At 51.0% G+C, this 15281-nt stretch overlaps 6 protein-coding genes across 6 annotated transcripts; 3 read left to right on the plus strand and 3 right to left on the minus strand.

Moving 5' to 3' along the window:
• The first annotated feature begins 31 nt into the window (after window positions 1-31).
• On the plus strand, window positions 32-1891 carry LOC6725274 (mitochondrial ribonuclease P catalytic subunit). Its single transcript, XM_039298113.2, has 2 exons — window positions 32-1394; window positions 1465-1891. Exons 1-2 carry the CDS (start codon window positions 133-135, stop codon window positions 1835-1837), a joined length of 1635 nt encoding a protein of 544 aa, XP_039154047.1. The 5' UTR covers window positions 32-132; the 3' UTR covers window positions 1838-1891.
• Window positions 1835-3074, minus strand: LOC6725275. Its single transcript, XM_002106261.4, has 2 exons — window positions 2536-3074; window positions 1835-2474 (listed from the first exon to the last, which is right to left on the minus strand). Exons 1-2 carry the CDS (start codon window positions 2862-2864, stop codon window positions 1910-1912), a joined length of 894 nt encoding a protein of 297 aa, XP_002106297.1. The 5' UTR covers window positions 2865-3074; the 3' UTR covers window positions 1835-1909.
• A 152-nt stretch (window positions 3075-3226) lies between these two features.
• On the minus strand, window positions 3227-3869 carry LOC6725276. The gene has a single exon (XM_016172910.3). The coding sequence runs from the start codon at window positions 3760-3762 to the stop codon at window positions 3313-3315; it is 450 nt and encodes a 149-aa protein (XP_016038287.1). The 5' UTR covers window positions 3763-3869; the 3' UTR covers window positions 3227-3312.
• Window positions 3870-4060: 191 nt separating this feature from the next.
• LOC6740309 (PHD finger protein 12) lies at window positions 4061-7601 on the plus strand. Its single transcript, XM_039298111.2, has 5 exons — window positions 4061-4244; window positions 4401-4591; window positions 4649-5327; window positions 5388-6910; window positions 6967-7601. The coding sequence occupies exons 1-5, from the start codon at window positions 4197-4199 to the stop codon at window positions 7154-7156; spliced, it is 2631 nt and encodes an 876-aa protein (XP_039154045.1). The 5' UTR covers window positions 4061-4196; the 3' UTR covers window positions 7157-7601.
• A 95-nt stretch (window positions 7602-7696) lies between these two features.
• Window positions 7697-9910, minus strand: LOC27208830 (zinc finger protein 236). The gene is made up of 4 exons (XM_016184386.3): window positions 9646-9910; window positions 8501-9579; window positions 8253-8442; window positions 7697-8170 (listed from the first exon to the last, which is right to left on the minus strand). Exons 1-4 carry the CDS (start codon window positions 9808-9810, stop codon window positions 7943-7945), a joined length of 1662 nt encoding a protein of 553 aa, XP_016038289.1. The 5' UTR covers window positions 9811-9910; the 3' UTR covers window positions 7697-7942.
• A 2611-nt stretch (window positions 9911-12521) lies between these two features.
• On the plus strand, window positions 12522-15274 carry LOC6740691 (alpha-tocopherol transfer protein). The gene is made up of 5 exons (XM_016171538.3): window positions 12522-12793; window positions 13273-13432; window positions 14231-14312; window positions 14395-14822; window positions 14884-15274. Exons 1-5 carry the CDS (start codon window positions 12691-12693, stop codon window positions 14996-14998), a joined length of 888 nt encoding a protein of 295 aa, XP_016038290.1. The 5' UTR covers window positions 12522-12690; the 3' UTR covers window positions 14999-15274.
• The last annotated feature ends 7 nt before the right edge of the window (window positions 15275-15281 follow it).

Genomic DNA, 15281 nt, shown 5'->3' on the forward strand with positions numbered 1-15281 from the left:
GGCATATACCAAACGCGGTGTGTGCCCTGGCTAAGTGCAGCGTGTGACTGGCCACACCGCCAGCCGGCATAATTCTTATTGGAACTATTGTGTTATACGAGGATAATTTTAATTTTAATTTAACTTAAACTTATGTATAACTTACGCCTGCTACGAAATCTCCTGCCGATCGGTGGGCACGCCCATCCGCGCTGGCTGGCTAGCCAGCACAAGCGCCGACCGCAGCCGGGCAGCCTGCCGCCCGATCGGCTGGAGCAGCTGCGCAGCGATCTCTTCGAGCGTCGCCAGGAGCTGAGTGGCGCGGAGTGGACGGAGGTGCGGCAGTCGCTCGTGGACGGGTACAAGCACATCAACGGGCACAATGTGGACGCCGTCATCCTGGGCGTGTGCAGTGCACCCAACCAGCTGGCGCTGGCCAAGAACTATGTGGAGTTCCTGAGGAACAGGGGCTCCAAGCCGAATGCAGCGACGCTGGGTCGCCTGCTGAGGGTCTACAATGCCGCCTACCACGAGCGACCGCTCAGCGAGGCGGAACAGTCGGAGATACTGCAGATCTGCCGATCACTGCAGGCGGAGCACGAAACTCTGGACGCCAGCAGCTGCGAGAATGTGATCCATGGACTGGTGGCCACCAGCGGCGATGATTGGCAGCGCGGCCTGCCGCTGCTCGAGATGATGAAGGTCACCAGTACGCCCAGCGTGGCCGCCTACTCCGCGCTGGCGGAGAAGGCCTTCAGTGTGGCGTCGCCGGAGCAGGAGTTGGCCTGGCGTCTGCTGGAGGAGATGGCCACGGCACGCAAGCCGCCCAAATGCGAGGTCTATCTGGCGCTGCTCAATCGCCTGGCCAACGAAACGGCCCAACTTCCTGCCCAGCTTAGCCGTTTGCTGCAGTTCCTCGAACGCCATGAGATTCTAGTCAGCCAGCGGGTGGCGATACGATTGCAGGAGCTGTCCAGCCAGGTGCCCCAACTGCTGCACACCAGGACCACCCATTTGGGAGCTCTGGGCAAGTGCCAGTCCTGCCAGCAGCACCTCCAGCCGGTGGCCATCAGCGATGAGGAGTTCCGGCAGCTAAGCGAATGTTTTCTGGAGCGCGTGCTCATACGACGCGACGTCTTCCAGCGCTCCACGCCCGAGGAGGTGGCCAGGTTCAAGAAGTTTGTGGAGAAGACGGCGCCATACGACTGTGTGATCGATGGCCTCAATGTGGCCTACTCCACGGGCACCAAGAAGACGCCCCAGCAGATGGCCAAGCTGGTGGCCACGGTGGTGCGTCATTTCCGGGAACAGGACAAGCGTGTCCTCGTCCTGGGACGCGAGCACATGCGCAACTGGTCCAAGCAGGCCATGCACTATGTGCACAGCAATGCCAGCCTCTTCTTGACCAGCAATCTGTAAGTGAATCCATCTCGAATTGGAAAGGGATAGGTATACTAACTCGTTCTTTCGTTTGCTTGTATGTAGGTCGCACGACGATCCCTTCCTGCTGTATGCCACGCTGCGCAGCGGCCAGGAGACGGACTTCTTCTCCCGCGACCTGATGCGCAGTCACGCCTTCCATCTGGGCACCGAGCTGAAGCCCATCTTCCGCCGCTGGCAGCAGGAGCACCAGTTCTCGCTGGTCACCCAAACGCAAACGGGTCAGATTATAGTCAAGGAGCCCGTTCGCCATCGGCTGTGTGCCCACCAAGTGGCGGGCACCTGGCATGTGCCCTACTGCGCGCAGTACACGCCGCATCCCACGGACAGCTTCGAGGTGCCCGCCAACTGGCTGTGCATCCAGCTGAAGGAGCAGACGACACCCGCCACCAAAACCAAGACCAACACAACCAGGTGACCATGTGAGCAATACTTGTTATGCGAATAAATAGTAGCCAAATGTTAACACGAATACACTGAAGGAGCCGTCCTAGTCGCAGTCATAGCGGGTGCACTTCTCGAAGGCTCCAAGGCCCTGCGGCTGGGGCTTCTTGCGACGGCGCTCGTACACCAGCTTCTTCTCGGCGGCGCACATGAGCCGACGCTTGATATGATTGTCCATCTCGAAGTCCATGTCCGCTGGCTTGGCCAGCTCGTTGGGATTCCTGGTGGCTGCCGAGTCCAGCGCCTTGATGATCAAACTGAGCAGCGCGTGCGCGAGGCGATGGCACACGTCGTACTCGATGGCATCCTGGCTGGTGTAGTAGATGGCCGACTGCGAGGTGGGCTGCACACCGATGGCCAGCAGGATGTTGCAGAAGATGCCGCGCTGCATGCGCGCATACGGGTCCACCAGCTGCGGCGGAATGCGCATCGTTGTGGCCAGATGGGAAATGAACTTGGCGAACTTCTTGATGAGCACGTTCAGGTACTGGGTGCGGCACTGGCGCTCCAGCTTGGTCAGCATGTTGTAGTACAGTTCCTGCTTGCGCTTCAGGAAATCCTCCTTCTTTCGCTCCTTGGTCTTGTTGCTCTTGAGGATCTGCTCCAGTTGTCTGTATTTGAATGAGATGGTGATGAGTTCGCGTTGGCAACTGATGCAAGCGCTGCACTTACTCCGTGGTAATGGCATTGTATTTGCCCAGCATGCGCTTGATCCGCTTGGCACGCAGCTTCGGATCGTATACGTCCTTGAACTGCTCGTAGTTGTCGATGAGCGTGTGCATCTTGGGCTTGGACAGGGCCACGTCGTAGGGCTTCACCTTGGGCGGCAGTGTCGGCTGGTAGGCCATGCGTTTCACATACAACTCCAGCTTGTCCAGTTCCTCCTCCCGCCGCTTCTTTACGTTCTCCTCTGCGCACACATCCGGATCCTCCTCCTCCGGCAGCGATTCCGTCGACGTGGGCAACGGCTCATCCCAGTCCGAGACATTGGAGCTGGCCATGGCTGAGGATTACTACACGAAACTAAACTAAACGAAACGAAACGGAACGGCTCGGCAAATTTGTACGTATTGGAAATTTAGCTGAGAACTTGTTAACTTATAAACACAAAATAATGTTTCGAAATCGTTTTTGTACGAAAAATTTGGTAAACAGGAGCACTAACAATTTTATGTATACACGCTGCGACAGTGGATCAGCTTATGAGCAGTCCCAGTTGAAATGCGAGCGAGGTAAAACCAAAGGACTACTTGATAGTCAGAAAGGTTCTACATCTATATGGTTTTGATTTTCAAGAAATAAACACAAATTGTATGGAATTCCAATGACTCACTCCACTAAACAAGCAAAATAGCACTGCATATGTGGTTTACAATTAAATAAGCAACGTTTTATTATATGTAGTGTAATGTATGCATGTATAGTAACCAGTGGATCTGTGGACTAAAGCTAGTAACACTCGTTCTGCACGGATCGCTCCAGGGCGAAGGTGTACTCCTCGGCCAGCTCGTCCACGGACAGCTGGCGTGTTAGTAGCGCCAGTATGCTGTCCACCTGCATCTGGGTGCTGGTGTAGCGATCCTTGGTGGCCAATCCGGGTGCCAGCTCGAAGGGAATGTCCTGCAAGTAGTTGACGGGTCCTTGGGCGCCGGGCTGCTTCACTTGATCGCTGCGCGGTCCTGGCATCGGCGGATAGGGCAGATAGCCCGCTGGCGGCATGGGTGGATACATGGAGCCGGTCGGAACGCCCGGATGAGGAGCATCCGGTCCTGGTTTGCGCTCTATGAACACGAAATCATCGCCGCTCGTGCCTGGACGTGTTGCCTCAGCCGGTCCCTGAATGGGCTGGTCATCTGTGGGCGTTTCCGCGGGCTTGCGTTTGCCAAATATCGAAAACATTGCACTATTTTGTGCTATTGTTTGGTAAAATCAACTGACGAATTGCGTCGTCCGCCAGCTGTGATGCTCTTTTAGCGGAATTTTGGCCAAAACAGCGAGTGCGCTAGCTAGTGTTGTGAAAGATGTAAACATATAGGTGTCAATAGGTTTTTTTTATTTAGGTTGTTTCATTTTTAACTATTTGTTTGCTTGGATAGTTTTCGGTTACGAATGCATACCAAATATAAACTTTATTAATCGCAAGTAATTAGATTTGGAGTGAAATGCTGTCTGCACTGAATTTCCGTTGATCGCCTATCGATGGGCGCGCAGTGTGGCCATCCGCTCGTCGGATGCGCAGCTCTAGACAGCCGACACTGCGCCCGCCTCCGTCGCCAAGTGAAGTCGCTCCGAGATTGATTGTGTACACCGGATAAGAGGAGCGAGCGAAAAAGATGTCTAAATTGGACCAGGACCCGAACGCCTCGCTGAGCATCATGGAGGTGAGTGTGCCGCCGGGACGCCATTCAGAGCCCCAGTGTGTCCACTGCCCGGCGCTACAATTCCAATCAGCGGTGGCTACTCTAGAGCTGCCACATTAACGCATTCACAACTGTCTCCATATCCCACATTTAATCTTACTTTACTACTTCGCGCAGCAAATCAAGCAGCTCATCCGCCCGCCGCCCAACGAGGACGAGAAGATGATGCAGCGGTCCACCAACACGAAGCATCCGTACTACAGGCGCCCGGGCAGGGGCCACAACCATGACTATTGCGACGCCTGCGAGGAGGGCGGCAATCTGCTGTGCTGCGATCGATGCCCCTCCAGCTTCCACCTGCAATGCCAGTGAGTATATACACGCCCATATAGATGCCCAGTGCTGATTCCGTGCGTTCGCCGCAGTGATCCACCGTTGAGCGAGGAGGACATACCCAGTGGCCAGTGGCTGTGCCACAGCTGCCGCATGAGCAAGCTCTCCCAGCCGCCGGCATCCTCCAAGGCCAGTTCCGTGGAGCGTGTGCCCTCGGCGGGCAGTGGCTCACGGGCGAACACTCCATCGTCTGGCGATCTGGAGTCCATACCGCTGAAGATCCGCAACCTCCGCAAGCGCAGCAACAGCGAACGCAATAGCACCGAGAAGCTGCTGGCCAAAATGCCGCTGGCCATACAGCGCGCCCTCGATCCCAACAAGAAGCCAACGCCGCTGGACGATGTCATCAGGGCGGCCACCATGATGAATCCGCAGCAGTTCTCGCTGCCGCCGGAGCTCGAGCTGCACACCCAGTTCCCGGGCAATGGCAAGGTGCAACCCGTACAGCCGCATCCGCCGAGCGGGAATGGCGGTAATCGCAGATGCGCCGGCAATCAGCGCCGCAACTCCAAGCCCTTCGAGCTGGACGCCCAGGGACTGGTGCCGCTGCCCGCCAAAACCTGCTTCTACTGCACGCGCTCCTGCAAACGGGCGCCGCTCATCTCCTGCGACTACTGTCCACTCTACTTTCACCAGGATTGCCTGGATCCGCCACTGACGGCACTGCCAGCTGGATTGTGGATGTGCCCCAATCATGCCGAGAATTTTATCGTAAGTCAGCCAACGCACATGGAGGTCTGCTTGGGTTCTAATGAGGATGTCTGTTCACAGGATGCCAATATGACCAATAGCATTTCGGCCACGGAGCGTGTGCGCCTCTGGAATCGCTTCCACCAGCCACTTGACCATGAAAACGTCAAGCTTGAGTTCTTCCGGCGCGTCAACACGCGCAATCCGCCCTTCCGCATCAAGAGAAATCTCCGTGCCCGCGCCCACATCGAGGTGCCAGCCATTGTGCGCTACCACTACGATCATCCGCCGCCGCTGCTGCCCTCCATGCGCCAAACGCTGCGCTACGATCGGGTGAAGCGGCGCAATAACCTGCCCACCGAAGTCGAGGAGATATCCCGTGAGTCGGTCACCGAATCGCTGCTCAAGGATCTGGAGGCCTTGCGCTCGGCTCACGCCAAATTCCGTGAGATTCAGCGAGAATTTGGCACCTTGGAGACGGCCGTGGATGGCGATAGCGACAGCGATCCCAGTCCTGAAGACAAAAGAACGGAGACGAACACTCCCGCCGATAAAGTGAATGGCGAAGTGGTTTCGGAGAATCCCAATACAGAATCGGATGTGCAGGCCAGCGAACAGCCGTCGGTTGTCAAGGTGGAGTCCAAGACCAGCCCAGAGGTGGAGGCTAGCTTCGAGGAGGACGAGGAGGACAGCAAGAAAGCGACGGGTATTATCGATGCAGACCTTTTACACCTGGACGTCGATATAATCAAGAAGCTGGCGCACCAGCGTCTGCAGCAGCTGGTCGAAGAGCATCCGGAGATTGTGACACAGTACAAGAACCGCACGGCCACTCGTCGCCTGCGTCAACTGACGGCGGCCGATGGCAGCCATGTGGCTGGCGAAACTGCTGCCCTGCAAGGCCAACTGGCGCCGGAGGATATGAACCGTTTCTCGCTGCTCTTCACCAGCGAAACGTCCTCCATTCTGGCGCAAAAGAATGGCAATGCCGCCGACGAAGATCCCGCAATGGCTCTGCATCCAGCACTGGCCACCGCGGCGGCCATTGCAGCAGCAGATGCCGCGGCCGAAAGCTATGTGCCGCGTGCCCGTAGCGACACGGAGAAGGCCTACGAGCTGGCCTCGCGCCTGGAGATCAAGCTGCTGCAGTGCAAGGTGCAGGCGCGTGCGGTGATGACGCCACTGGGCGACATGCTCGAGGACAGCCGCTGGTTCAGTTCGCTGGGGCTGGACCATTCGATTTTCATGCGCTACCGCACGCTGTACATTGGCTACGGTGGACACTACTCGCCATCGACGACGCTGGCGCAAACGGAGACCGTGGACCTGTCGGCCATTGGTTACTGCTGTCGCATTTCGCCGCAGCACGCCATCATCTTCTACGACGAGTTCTCCAAGTCGTACGAGCTGATCAACTACTCGGAGTTCGGCACCGAGGTGAATGGGCAGCTGTATGCCTGCGACGTGACCGACAGGATGACAACGCACGCCGGCAAACCGATGCGACCTGACGATGCGGAGCTGAAGAAGCGCGTCGACGAGATGCTGGACAAGCGGCGGAACATTAATCGCCAGTTCGAGACGAAGAAGATCGACAAAGAACGGTAGCTATAGTTTACCTACCCAACTTACCCAATGATGTTGATTTATTCCCCTGCAGATTGGCGCCCATGGTTAAGCCCGCCTGCCGCTGCATGAACGCCGGACCAGTGCCCATGGTGGACGGCGCCTGGGAGGGATCGGCGGTGCTGGCTCACGGCAGCCTGCTGCGATTCGGTTGCCTGTCGTTTGTGTTCGTGGTGCCGTCGGTGGATCTGCTGCAGGCGCAGGCGCGCAGCAAGCGATCGTAGGACCCAGACTCCATCAGCATCGGGAGCACTTACTCTAAGCATTAAGACACAGAAACAGATACGCGCTCAACCGCCGCCAACTCCAGTGGAGCAGCACCAATCTCAGTGGGGCAGCTAGCAGCCAGGCATAGGTTAGGGTTAGGGTTAGCAAGATACCAGTTCAATTTCATCGCATCAATCATCGCAATTCAAAGCCTCGGCAATACTTTTAAATCCCATCCAGCATTAAGGATATATATTTGCCTTATGTCCAGTGCAATAAATAGGGAGTTCAAACCATCAAACCACGGATGTGCACGGCTGCAGGCTAATCTATGCCAGTGGCCAGTGGATCCCTGGTTTCAAATTCCCTATTTATTGAATCAACCATTATGATCATGATTATTTTACTTTTACTGTAAAGATTGTATAAATTGCTAAAATGAAATAAACTTGTAAGATCTAAGATTTTCCCACATCCAATTTGAAACCATGTAGAAAGGATCGATGAAGCCACCAATTAGCAGTGAGCCCCGCCCAATAAGTGCACATGACTTTTAGTTTCTTTTGAAATGAATGTGTTTACTTTATAACCAGATCCAATCCAACTGGTTAAGGCATTATAGAGAACGAGAGGAGTATACACAATAGGTGCCAGGCGACGGGACGCCTTGACTTTGTGGAGTACACGAAACGTCGGATAAGTACATTCGGTATGGCTAATATGCAAAAAATATATATATATATATTTGTAATTGTAAGTGTCTAAGACTACGCATGCACCGCGTCCAGGTGCCGGCTGCCACCCTAGAGTGCGGCCGCAGGACCCGGCTGAGCCTGTGCCTGTGACGGGCTGGTGTGCTGCATCTGCTCCTGGACGCCAGCCTTGGCCGCCGATCGCGTGGCCCGCGATCTCTCCCACTCCGCTTTGTGCTTGCGCTTGGTGTGGTGGTACATGTTCGACTTGGAGCGGAATTCCGTGGGACAGAAGGCGCAGGTGTGCAGCTTGACGCCTGTGTGCGTGGCAAAGTGCTCCTGCCGCAGAAGAATTCATTCATCATTAGTTATCCATGCAGCTGCGGATTACTGAAACAAGGCAGTGCAGTGCAGTACTCACCTCCAAATATCGCTTCATCTTGAAGCTCTTGCCGCACACATCGCATGCGTACTTGGGCTTGCTCAGGCAGCGATGATTCTGGCCAGGAAGCTCACCGCAGTTGGGACAAATGATCGAAACGGGTGCCGCATGGATGACAGCCTGCAGCGGAGCCGCCGGTCGTTTGTCCGTCTCTGAAGGCGTGTGGTTGCTGTGGCAGATTCGTTAGTAAGCTTGCTGCTTGCTGCTGGAGTAAACAATCGACTTACCCGTAGGGATGTGCCATCAGTGTTCCAGTTGTCGTCGTTGTGGCACTGCTCGTTCCCACGGCCGCCGCTGCAGCCGCCGTTGCCGACATGACCGCAAAGAGTTGTTCCTGCTCTTGCTGTTGCAAATAGCTCGCGCACAGACGCTGCTGCAGGCTATCCGGTTGTCCGGGCGGAGTGCCCGTTAGCGAAGCGGCTGCCACGACAGCCGCGGCTACCGCATTGTAGTTGGCCAGTATGAGCTCGTTCTCCTTGAGCCTTTTCTGCGGCGAATCCTCGTCGCTAACATCGCTGCCCTCCGTGTGCTGAACTTTTTTGGGCGAGTGCGTCTTCCGGCGACTGGCGCGATTGCGTGAGCCGCGACTGCCGGATGGCGGTGTCTTGGTTATGGTGAGGTTCATGGCCTCGCTGGGCTGACTCTTGATCACCGACAGCGGCAGCTGTTGGACAGTTGCTGGCGAGGGTAGAGGAGCTGCTGCGAGATTGTTGGTGGGTGTTGCAGACGAAGCAGGAGTAGCAGTAGCAGCGGGATGTACTGTGTTTCCAGGAGAAGCAGAAGGTGCAGGAGCGGGAGCTGGAGCAGGAACTGAAACTGCTGGAGCGGGCTCCTCCGGCGTCATGTGATTCTGATTCGACTTGGCCGCATCCCGCTCCTCGCGCGCCTTTAGCCACTGCGTGGTGTGCTTGCTCTTCACATGGGTGTACATATTCGAACGGCAGCGGAAGGCCATCTCGCAGTAGGGACAGGCAATGGGTCGGTCGCCGGTGTGCGTGGCTATGTGCTCCTCCAGGTAGCGGCGCATCTTGAAGGACTTCTCGCAGAACATGCAGGGAAACTTATTCGCCGTTGTGGGAGTCACCACCTTGGGCTCCTCCGCCGGCTCCAGCAGAAACTGCGGCTGCGCATCCAACTGCGTTTCGCTGCCGTCCTCCGACCAGTTGACATCGCAATCGATGGCCAAGAACTGGCTGCACAGCGTCGTCTGCTTCAGCTCCACCAGCTTCCAGAAGTTGTGGAAGCTCTCCAGTTGCGAGCAGCACTCGGTGCAAATGCAGGTGGAGATGGCGTCGTCGCGGGAGAGCTGCGGCAGATGGGCGGTAGCATTAGGGCGAGGCGGTGGGCCAAAGAATCATCAGCGGATACTCACGCAGAGGTACAAGTGAATCGAGATCAGTTGGACCAGGTAGCTCTCTGGCATCGCCTTGCCATCGTCCTCGTCCTCCGGTGCGGGCGCACTGGCTCCGCCGGCGCCGTCGAACAGCAGCACCGCGCTCTGCTCGTCGAGCGCGTTCAGACACAGGCGACAGATCATTTTATTCCGCTTTAAAATATACAATTTTTTACTTTATTCCATTGGTTTGTGTTCTTCACACGCGCACGGTCACACTTTCACCTAGCGATGGCACCTCGTCCCATTCAACGCCTATCGATGTGCCAATCGTTACGTGACGTGGTCGCAGGTCGTATTTAACGTTACGTTACGTAACGGAAAAGCGTTAATTCAAATTGAATTTATTTGGAATTTAAACATGCTTTATTAAAGTTAAATTTCTATACTTAATATAATAACCTATAACTATGTGCATTTTGGATTAAGAAATAATATCAAACGTAGTATAATATATCGCTTTAGATAGTATTATTTAGACAACGGAGTTGTAAATGAAGACTCATGATTGATGTGCCAGAATGCATGAAGAAATATTTGATTGAAGTGGTCTCAACTAGTGTGTAGCAATTATGCTAAGTTGCGAAGCCAGCAAAACCCTATTTTTCGACCGATCGCCGGTGGAGTGGAGTGTTTGGAGCTTTTGGCGCTTTGCTTTTAGCCTTATCTGGAAAAAAGGCATGTATCATTCTTTGCTTTGCCACGAAATGCAACCGATTTGCATGACTTGTGGGCTTTGATGATGCTGCGACCGCAATTAGCAGGCAGTGCTAAAATTCTACCTAATTGATTTGCAAAATGATGCAAACAAAGTTGGCAAACAGCAAGTGCATTATTGCTAAATGCACTTTGCCGTGATTGGCACTCTGGCCAATCGCAATTTTTAATATTCATACACTAAAAACGATAGAGTTAGCAGTTTTGCGCACAAAGTGCATGTATTTAGTTAAATATAAAACTATGAATATCTTTCTCTCAGTGCACCAACCTGCAACTAAGGTCGCCGCAAAGCGCCAAGAATGTCGCGTACCATTCACATGACCATAATTCCCAACTCCACGTATGTGAACCTCGCATCGTACGTTGACCATTTTAAATTGTCAGTTAGCACTTTTTTTTTTTTTTTTTGGTTGTACCAAACCTCTGAGTTGGGCATTGTTTTAAAGCGTTTTAAAGTTCCATTTTCAAGGGCAGTCAGCTGTTTTCAAGACACACAAAAGTGAACTTGTGCGTGTTTTTGCTGCGTTTGCTTTCGGCTTAATAAGTTTACAGCTGCATTTAATTGGTACAGTCATGCTTCCGTAATTTGAATATGCTATTTGAAATATGGTTACTTTTTACTGGGAAAATTGGGCTTAACACACATACTTTGTTGTGCCCACGTGGCGTATGATTAATTTTGGCTTGTAACCTTAAGGGTTAAAAGTGAATTCTAAATATCTTAAATTACGTACTATACGCCTAAAACAAACTGTTTGATTGTAAGTACATTCTATAAGGCACTTAAATGCAGTTACTGTATTTACAGGGGCATATATGTCGTATGCGTAATATTCTAGAATCTTCAGTTTTGGAGTTAAAATCTAAAATATTTATTTTCTATTAAAGTTTTGAGTTTTACTAATGCACTTAATGTATGTAATGTAATGATTATAATATAGTTTAGTTTGGAATAGATGTTCTACTGTGAATAGTAATACATTTAAATTCGAGTTTAGTGCGATGTTCTTCGTGCCACCAAGAAAAACGTACCCATATTCGCTTTCGCTTCATTTATATATATATTTTTTTTTTTGTTTTTTTTTTTTGGTTTTCTGTTGACAGTTTTGTTTTAATTCATGTTCATGCTTTGCGGTCGCCGCCTCAGCGTGGTCGGTTGTAAATAGTTTGGCTTTGGGCATGGGCTTGGGTTCGGACTGGGTTTAACTTGCGAAACACGTCGAAAGAGTCGCAGCCAAGCCAGTTCAGTTGGCCAGTTCGCCCGGGAGCAGAGCAGCATAACAAGTGGAGCGCGACTTCGCCTTGCCGAAAATTGTTTGCCAATGTCGCGATAAAGCCAAAAGCCAAACAAAAACAAAGGCAAAACTGAAGAAAAAACGAGTGTAAAAAAAGCGGGGAAATAATGCCGCCAAACATGGCAATGGCCCGGGTTCGAGCGGTGGAAAAGCCGGAAAAACCGCACAGCACCCACGCAGTACTCACACGCATAGAAAAAGAAGCCAACAACACACCTGCCGCTTTTCGACCTTCTGACGCAGTAAAGTCAATCATGGAAGTTGCCCAATAGCGACTGAATGTGGAGTTATGCAGCGACGACAGCCAAATAAATGATTTAAAAAAAGAAAATATTGTGCTCAATATTCATAACTTGGAATAGTTCAAAACAAACCGAGGGATATTCTAAAATATGCAAAACATATGTTATTACGTTTGTCTTTTTTTCAGTGCAGCTAAATTAGCATGTGTGTTAAAACAAAACTAAATTAATGAAAGCGAATCTAGATCATCGATTTGACTGCTGACTCAAAGATAAAACCAATCCAAAGAAAGTAAAAACGCGGAATTTTAAGCATGGTTGCTTATTTTGAAATAAGTGAAATGGTTTTTGATTAATAACCATAAGACATGAACATGCAGGATATTTCCTGCCACGAATCCCTTGGAAAGCGAGATGGCAACTCTTAAAGGCAACTGATCGCATGTTGCACGTTGCCAGACTTAACCCCTTTGTGCTCAGTCCCCCCCCCCCCCCCCACTTTTTCACTGCTATTCAAGCACTTATTATTTGCGATGCCGGCAGAGGCAGCGACGTCGGCAGCGGCAGCGGCAGTGTTCCAGTGGCAGAGCGAGTCGACGAAAAGCCAAAAAAATGTTCCAATCAGTTGCAGTCGCGAATTAGCGTCGCACAGACGCGGTGTCTCGCTCAAGTGTTCCTTGCTCGCTCCATCTGCTCTCTCGCTCCCTCGCGGAAGTCCGATAGTTTCGATAGCTCGTCCCTGTTGGCACAACGGTAAACGTTTCGAAATGGTCCACCTAAATGAGAAAGCGGAGGATCAGCTGATGACCACAAGGATTTCGGAGCTTCAGGATTGGCTGCAGGCGCAGCCACAGTTGCCGCAAAATATATGTTCGTATTGCCAAGTGGGTCGGATCGCAAAATAAACTCGAGTTTCCATATTCCCCACAAAAGGCACCGCCAGAAATTGCGATCGTTTCGAATATCCAATGGAAATATGAACGACAAAGTATTTTTTTTGCAATATAAAGTGATATTACACTCCTGTAACAAATATAGCAATATATAAAATTTTTTTTTTTATGAGTGTGCACTAAGCCTACAAAAATACAATATTTATGCATATTAAAAGTTTTTAAGGATTTCCCAAGATTTCGAAATGATCGTAATTGGTTGTGAATAAATTTCTTACTGTGTGATTATCGTTGGCCTGGCCAACTTTGTGTGTGGGTCAATTGCCTGAGTGATGGGAACCGCAGGCAGTTGCATAACCATCTCACCGCATCGCAGTGACTTATGAATGCACCTGTACTCCGAACACGCCTGTACTCACCTGAATCCCTATTCCCCGTGCTCCTCCTCCACCGCAGCCCGATTGCTTCTGCGCCGCTTTCTGCACACGACGCGGGGTGATCTATCCGCCGCCCAGCGACTCTTGGAACTCAATTACGGACTGCGCAACAAGCATGCCCACATCTTCATCGATCGCGATCCGTTGGATGCCAGTTCCCAGCAGCTACTGCAAGTCGCGTAAGTACGAAGATATGGGTCATACAATCAGTTAGGATCAGTTAGTTAGAACCAGACCATCTGCACAATTGAAATAAGAAAGAAAACTAACAAGTTCTAAACTACGAAATAATTCCGATTATTAATATAAGCCATATATAGTACACAAAATTACGATTCACTTATGCATTTGATTAAAGCGAATGTTTATGTGCTCTCAAGTTAATGGCCAAATCAGGTTAAAAAAAATCTCCCACTTGGGCTAATAAATTTGAGACCAAAACAAAATGTAATTGCGAGGCTAAACCTGTTTAATTTCGTTGAGAAGATAACCAAAAATAAAATATTACCTTTTAATTTGCAAGCAAAAGCAAGGTTTTTTTTTCGCCCTCCTAAACCAAGCTTACATTGTACTAAAAACCATCGGGAAATCTATAAAAATAAGTACCGTCGGAAAAGCCATAAACTAAACTTATTGCCAGATAAACGCTTCAATAGAGACATTAAACGCTGATGGGCGGCTCTTTGATTTTAGTGGCTGGCTGTTCGGTCAACTTTTAATTAGCTGAGATTCCTGTGAAGTTGGAAATAATGTTTGCATTTTTCGATTTATGATATTAGCTTAGATCTTGCAAGCGCTGTGACTTCAGAGACATGCAATGTTGACTTGGCGCTTGTTTTCCTTTTTTCGCTCAGTGTACACAGAGTGCATTGGCTTGCAGCAGCTGGCAACCGGTTTGGTTCGGATGGTTCGGACAATATAATGGGTTAGCCAGAATTATGTTAACCTGCCATTTTCCCTGGCATTTTCGCTTGCAGAGATCTGGTGCCGTTGCCCGGCTTGACCCCGGAGAACAACAAGCTGCTCTTTTACCGCCTCATCGACTTCGATGCGGACAAGGTATGGTAGTTAAGGCATCACACATTCATTATCCACTGCGAATATTTTCTCAAGCGGAATATATGTATATCTTTTCGGACAGTTCAACTTTACGGCTGCCACCAAGGTCTTCTTCATGGTGGCCGACTGTCGATTTGCGACGGAGAACGAGGAGCGTTTGTCGGATGGGGAGATACCAGTTTTCGACATGGCTGGCTATACGCTGCGCCACCTGACCAAAACCGCACTGGGCGCCCTGCGTGTCTACATGAAGTTCGTCCAGGAGGCGCATCCCGTTCGGCTCAAGGAGATCCACGTGCTCAACTGCCCGTCGTACGTGGACAAGGTGATGGCCGTGGTCAAGCCGTTCATCAAGGGAGAGGTGTTCAAGCTAATCCACTTCCATTTGCCGAATGCGGACACTCCATATCGCCACTTCCCCCGCTCCATGTTGCCTGAGGAATACGGCGGAGAGGCGGGCAAGATGTCCGACCTGAAGCTCCAGTGGATGCAGTTGCTCAAGGAGCAGAGGTAAGTCTGCTAAGCAGGTGTCAGTTACGAGAGATACTCATCAAGTTCTTTGCTTTTTCAGGGACTATCTGATGGATACGGAAAACTGGCAAATAAACAAAATCAAAAAGAATGGCCAACGAAAGTCCAGTGATGCAGGAGTCACGCAGGCTCTACGTTCCCTCGAAATTGATTAGTCGCCATGCGCACAACTGTACCTTTATTTTTTGAGCCTTTAGCGATTTTCACATATCTTAAACTTTTTACCCTTCAAGTGAACTGCAAGTGTTATCAGATACGATAGGAAAATCCAATTGTGGTCAAGACACTTTGGCCAAATTGTGGTGAATGTGAAAATCGGAAAATAGGCTTGGCTATCTATTTTATTTTTGCTTTGTTCCCGTTTGTTTTCCCAGCTGGGCTTGGGTCTATGTAAATATATATATATATTATATTATATACTTAACATTCTACATATAT

This window comes from Drosophila simulans, chromosome X (genome assembly GCF_016746395.2).
Source record: "Drosophila simulans strain w501 chromosome X, Prin_Dsim_3.1, whole genome shotgun sequence".
NCBI classification, from domain to species: Eukaryota; Metazoa; Arthropoda; class Insecta; order Diptera; family Drosophilidae; genus Drosophila; species Drosophila simulans.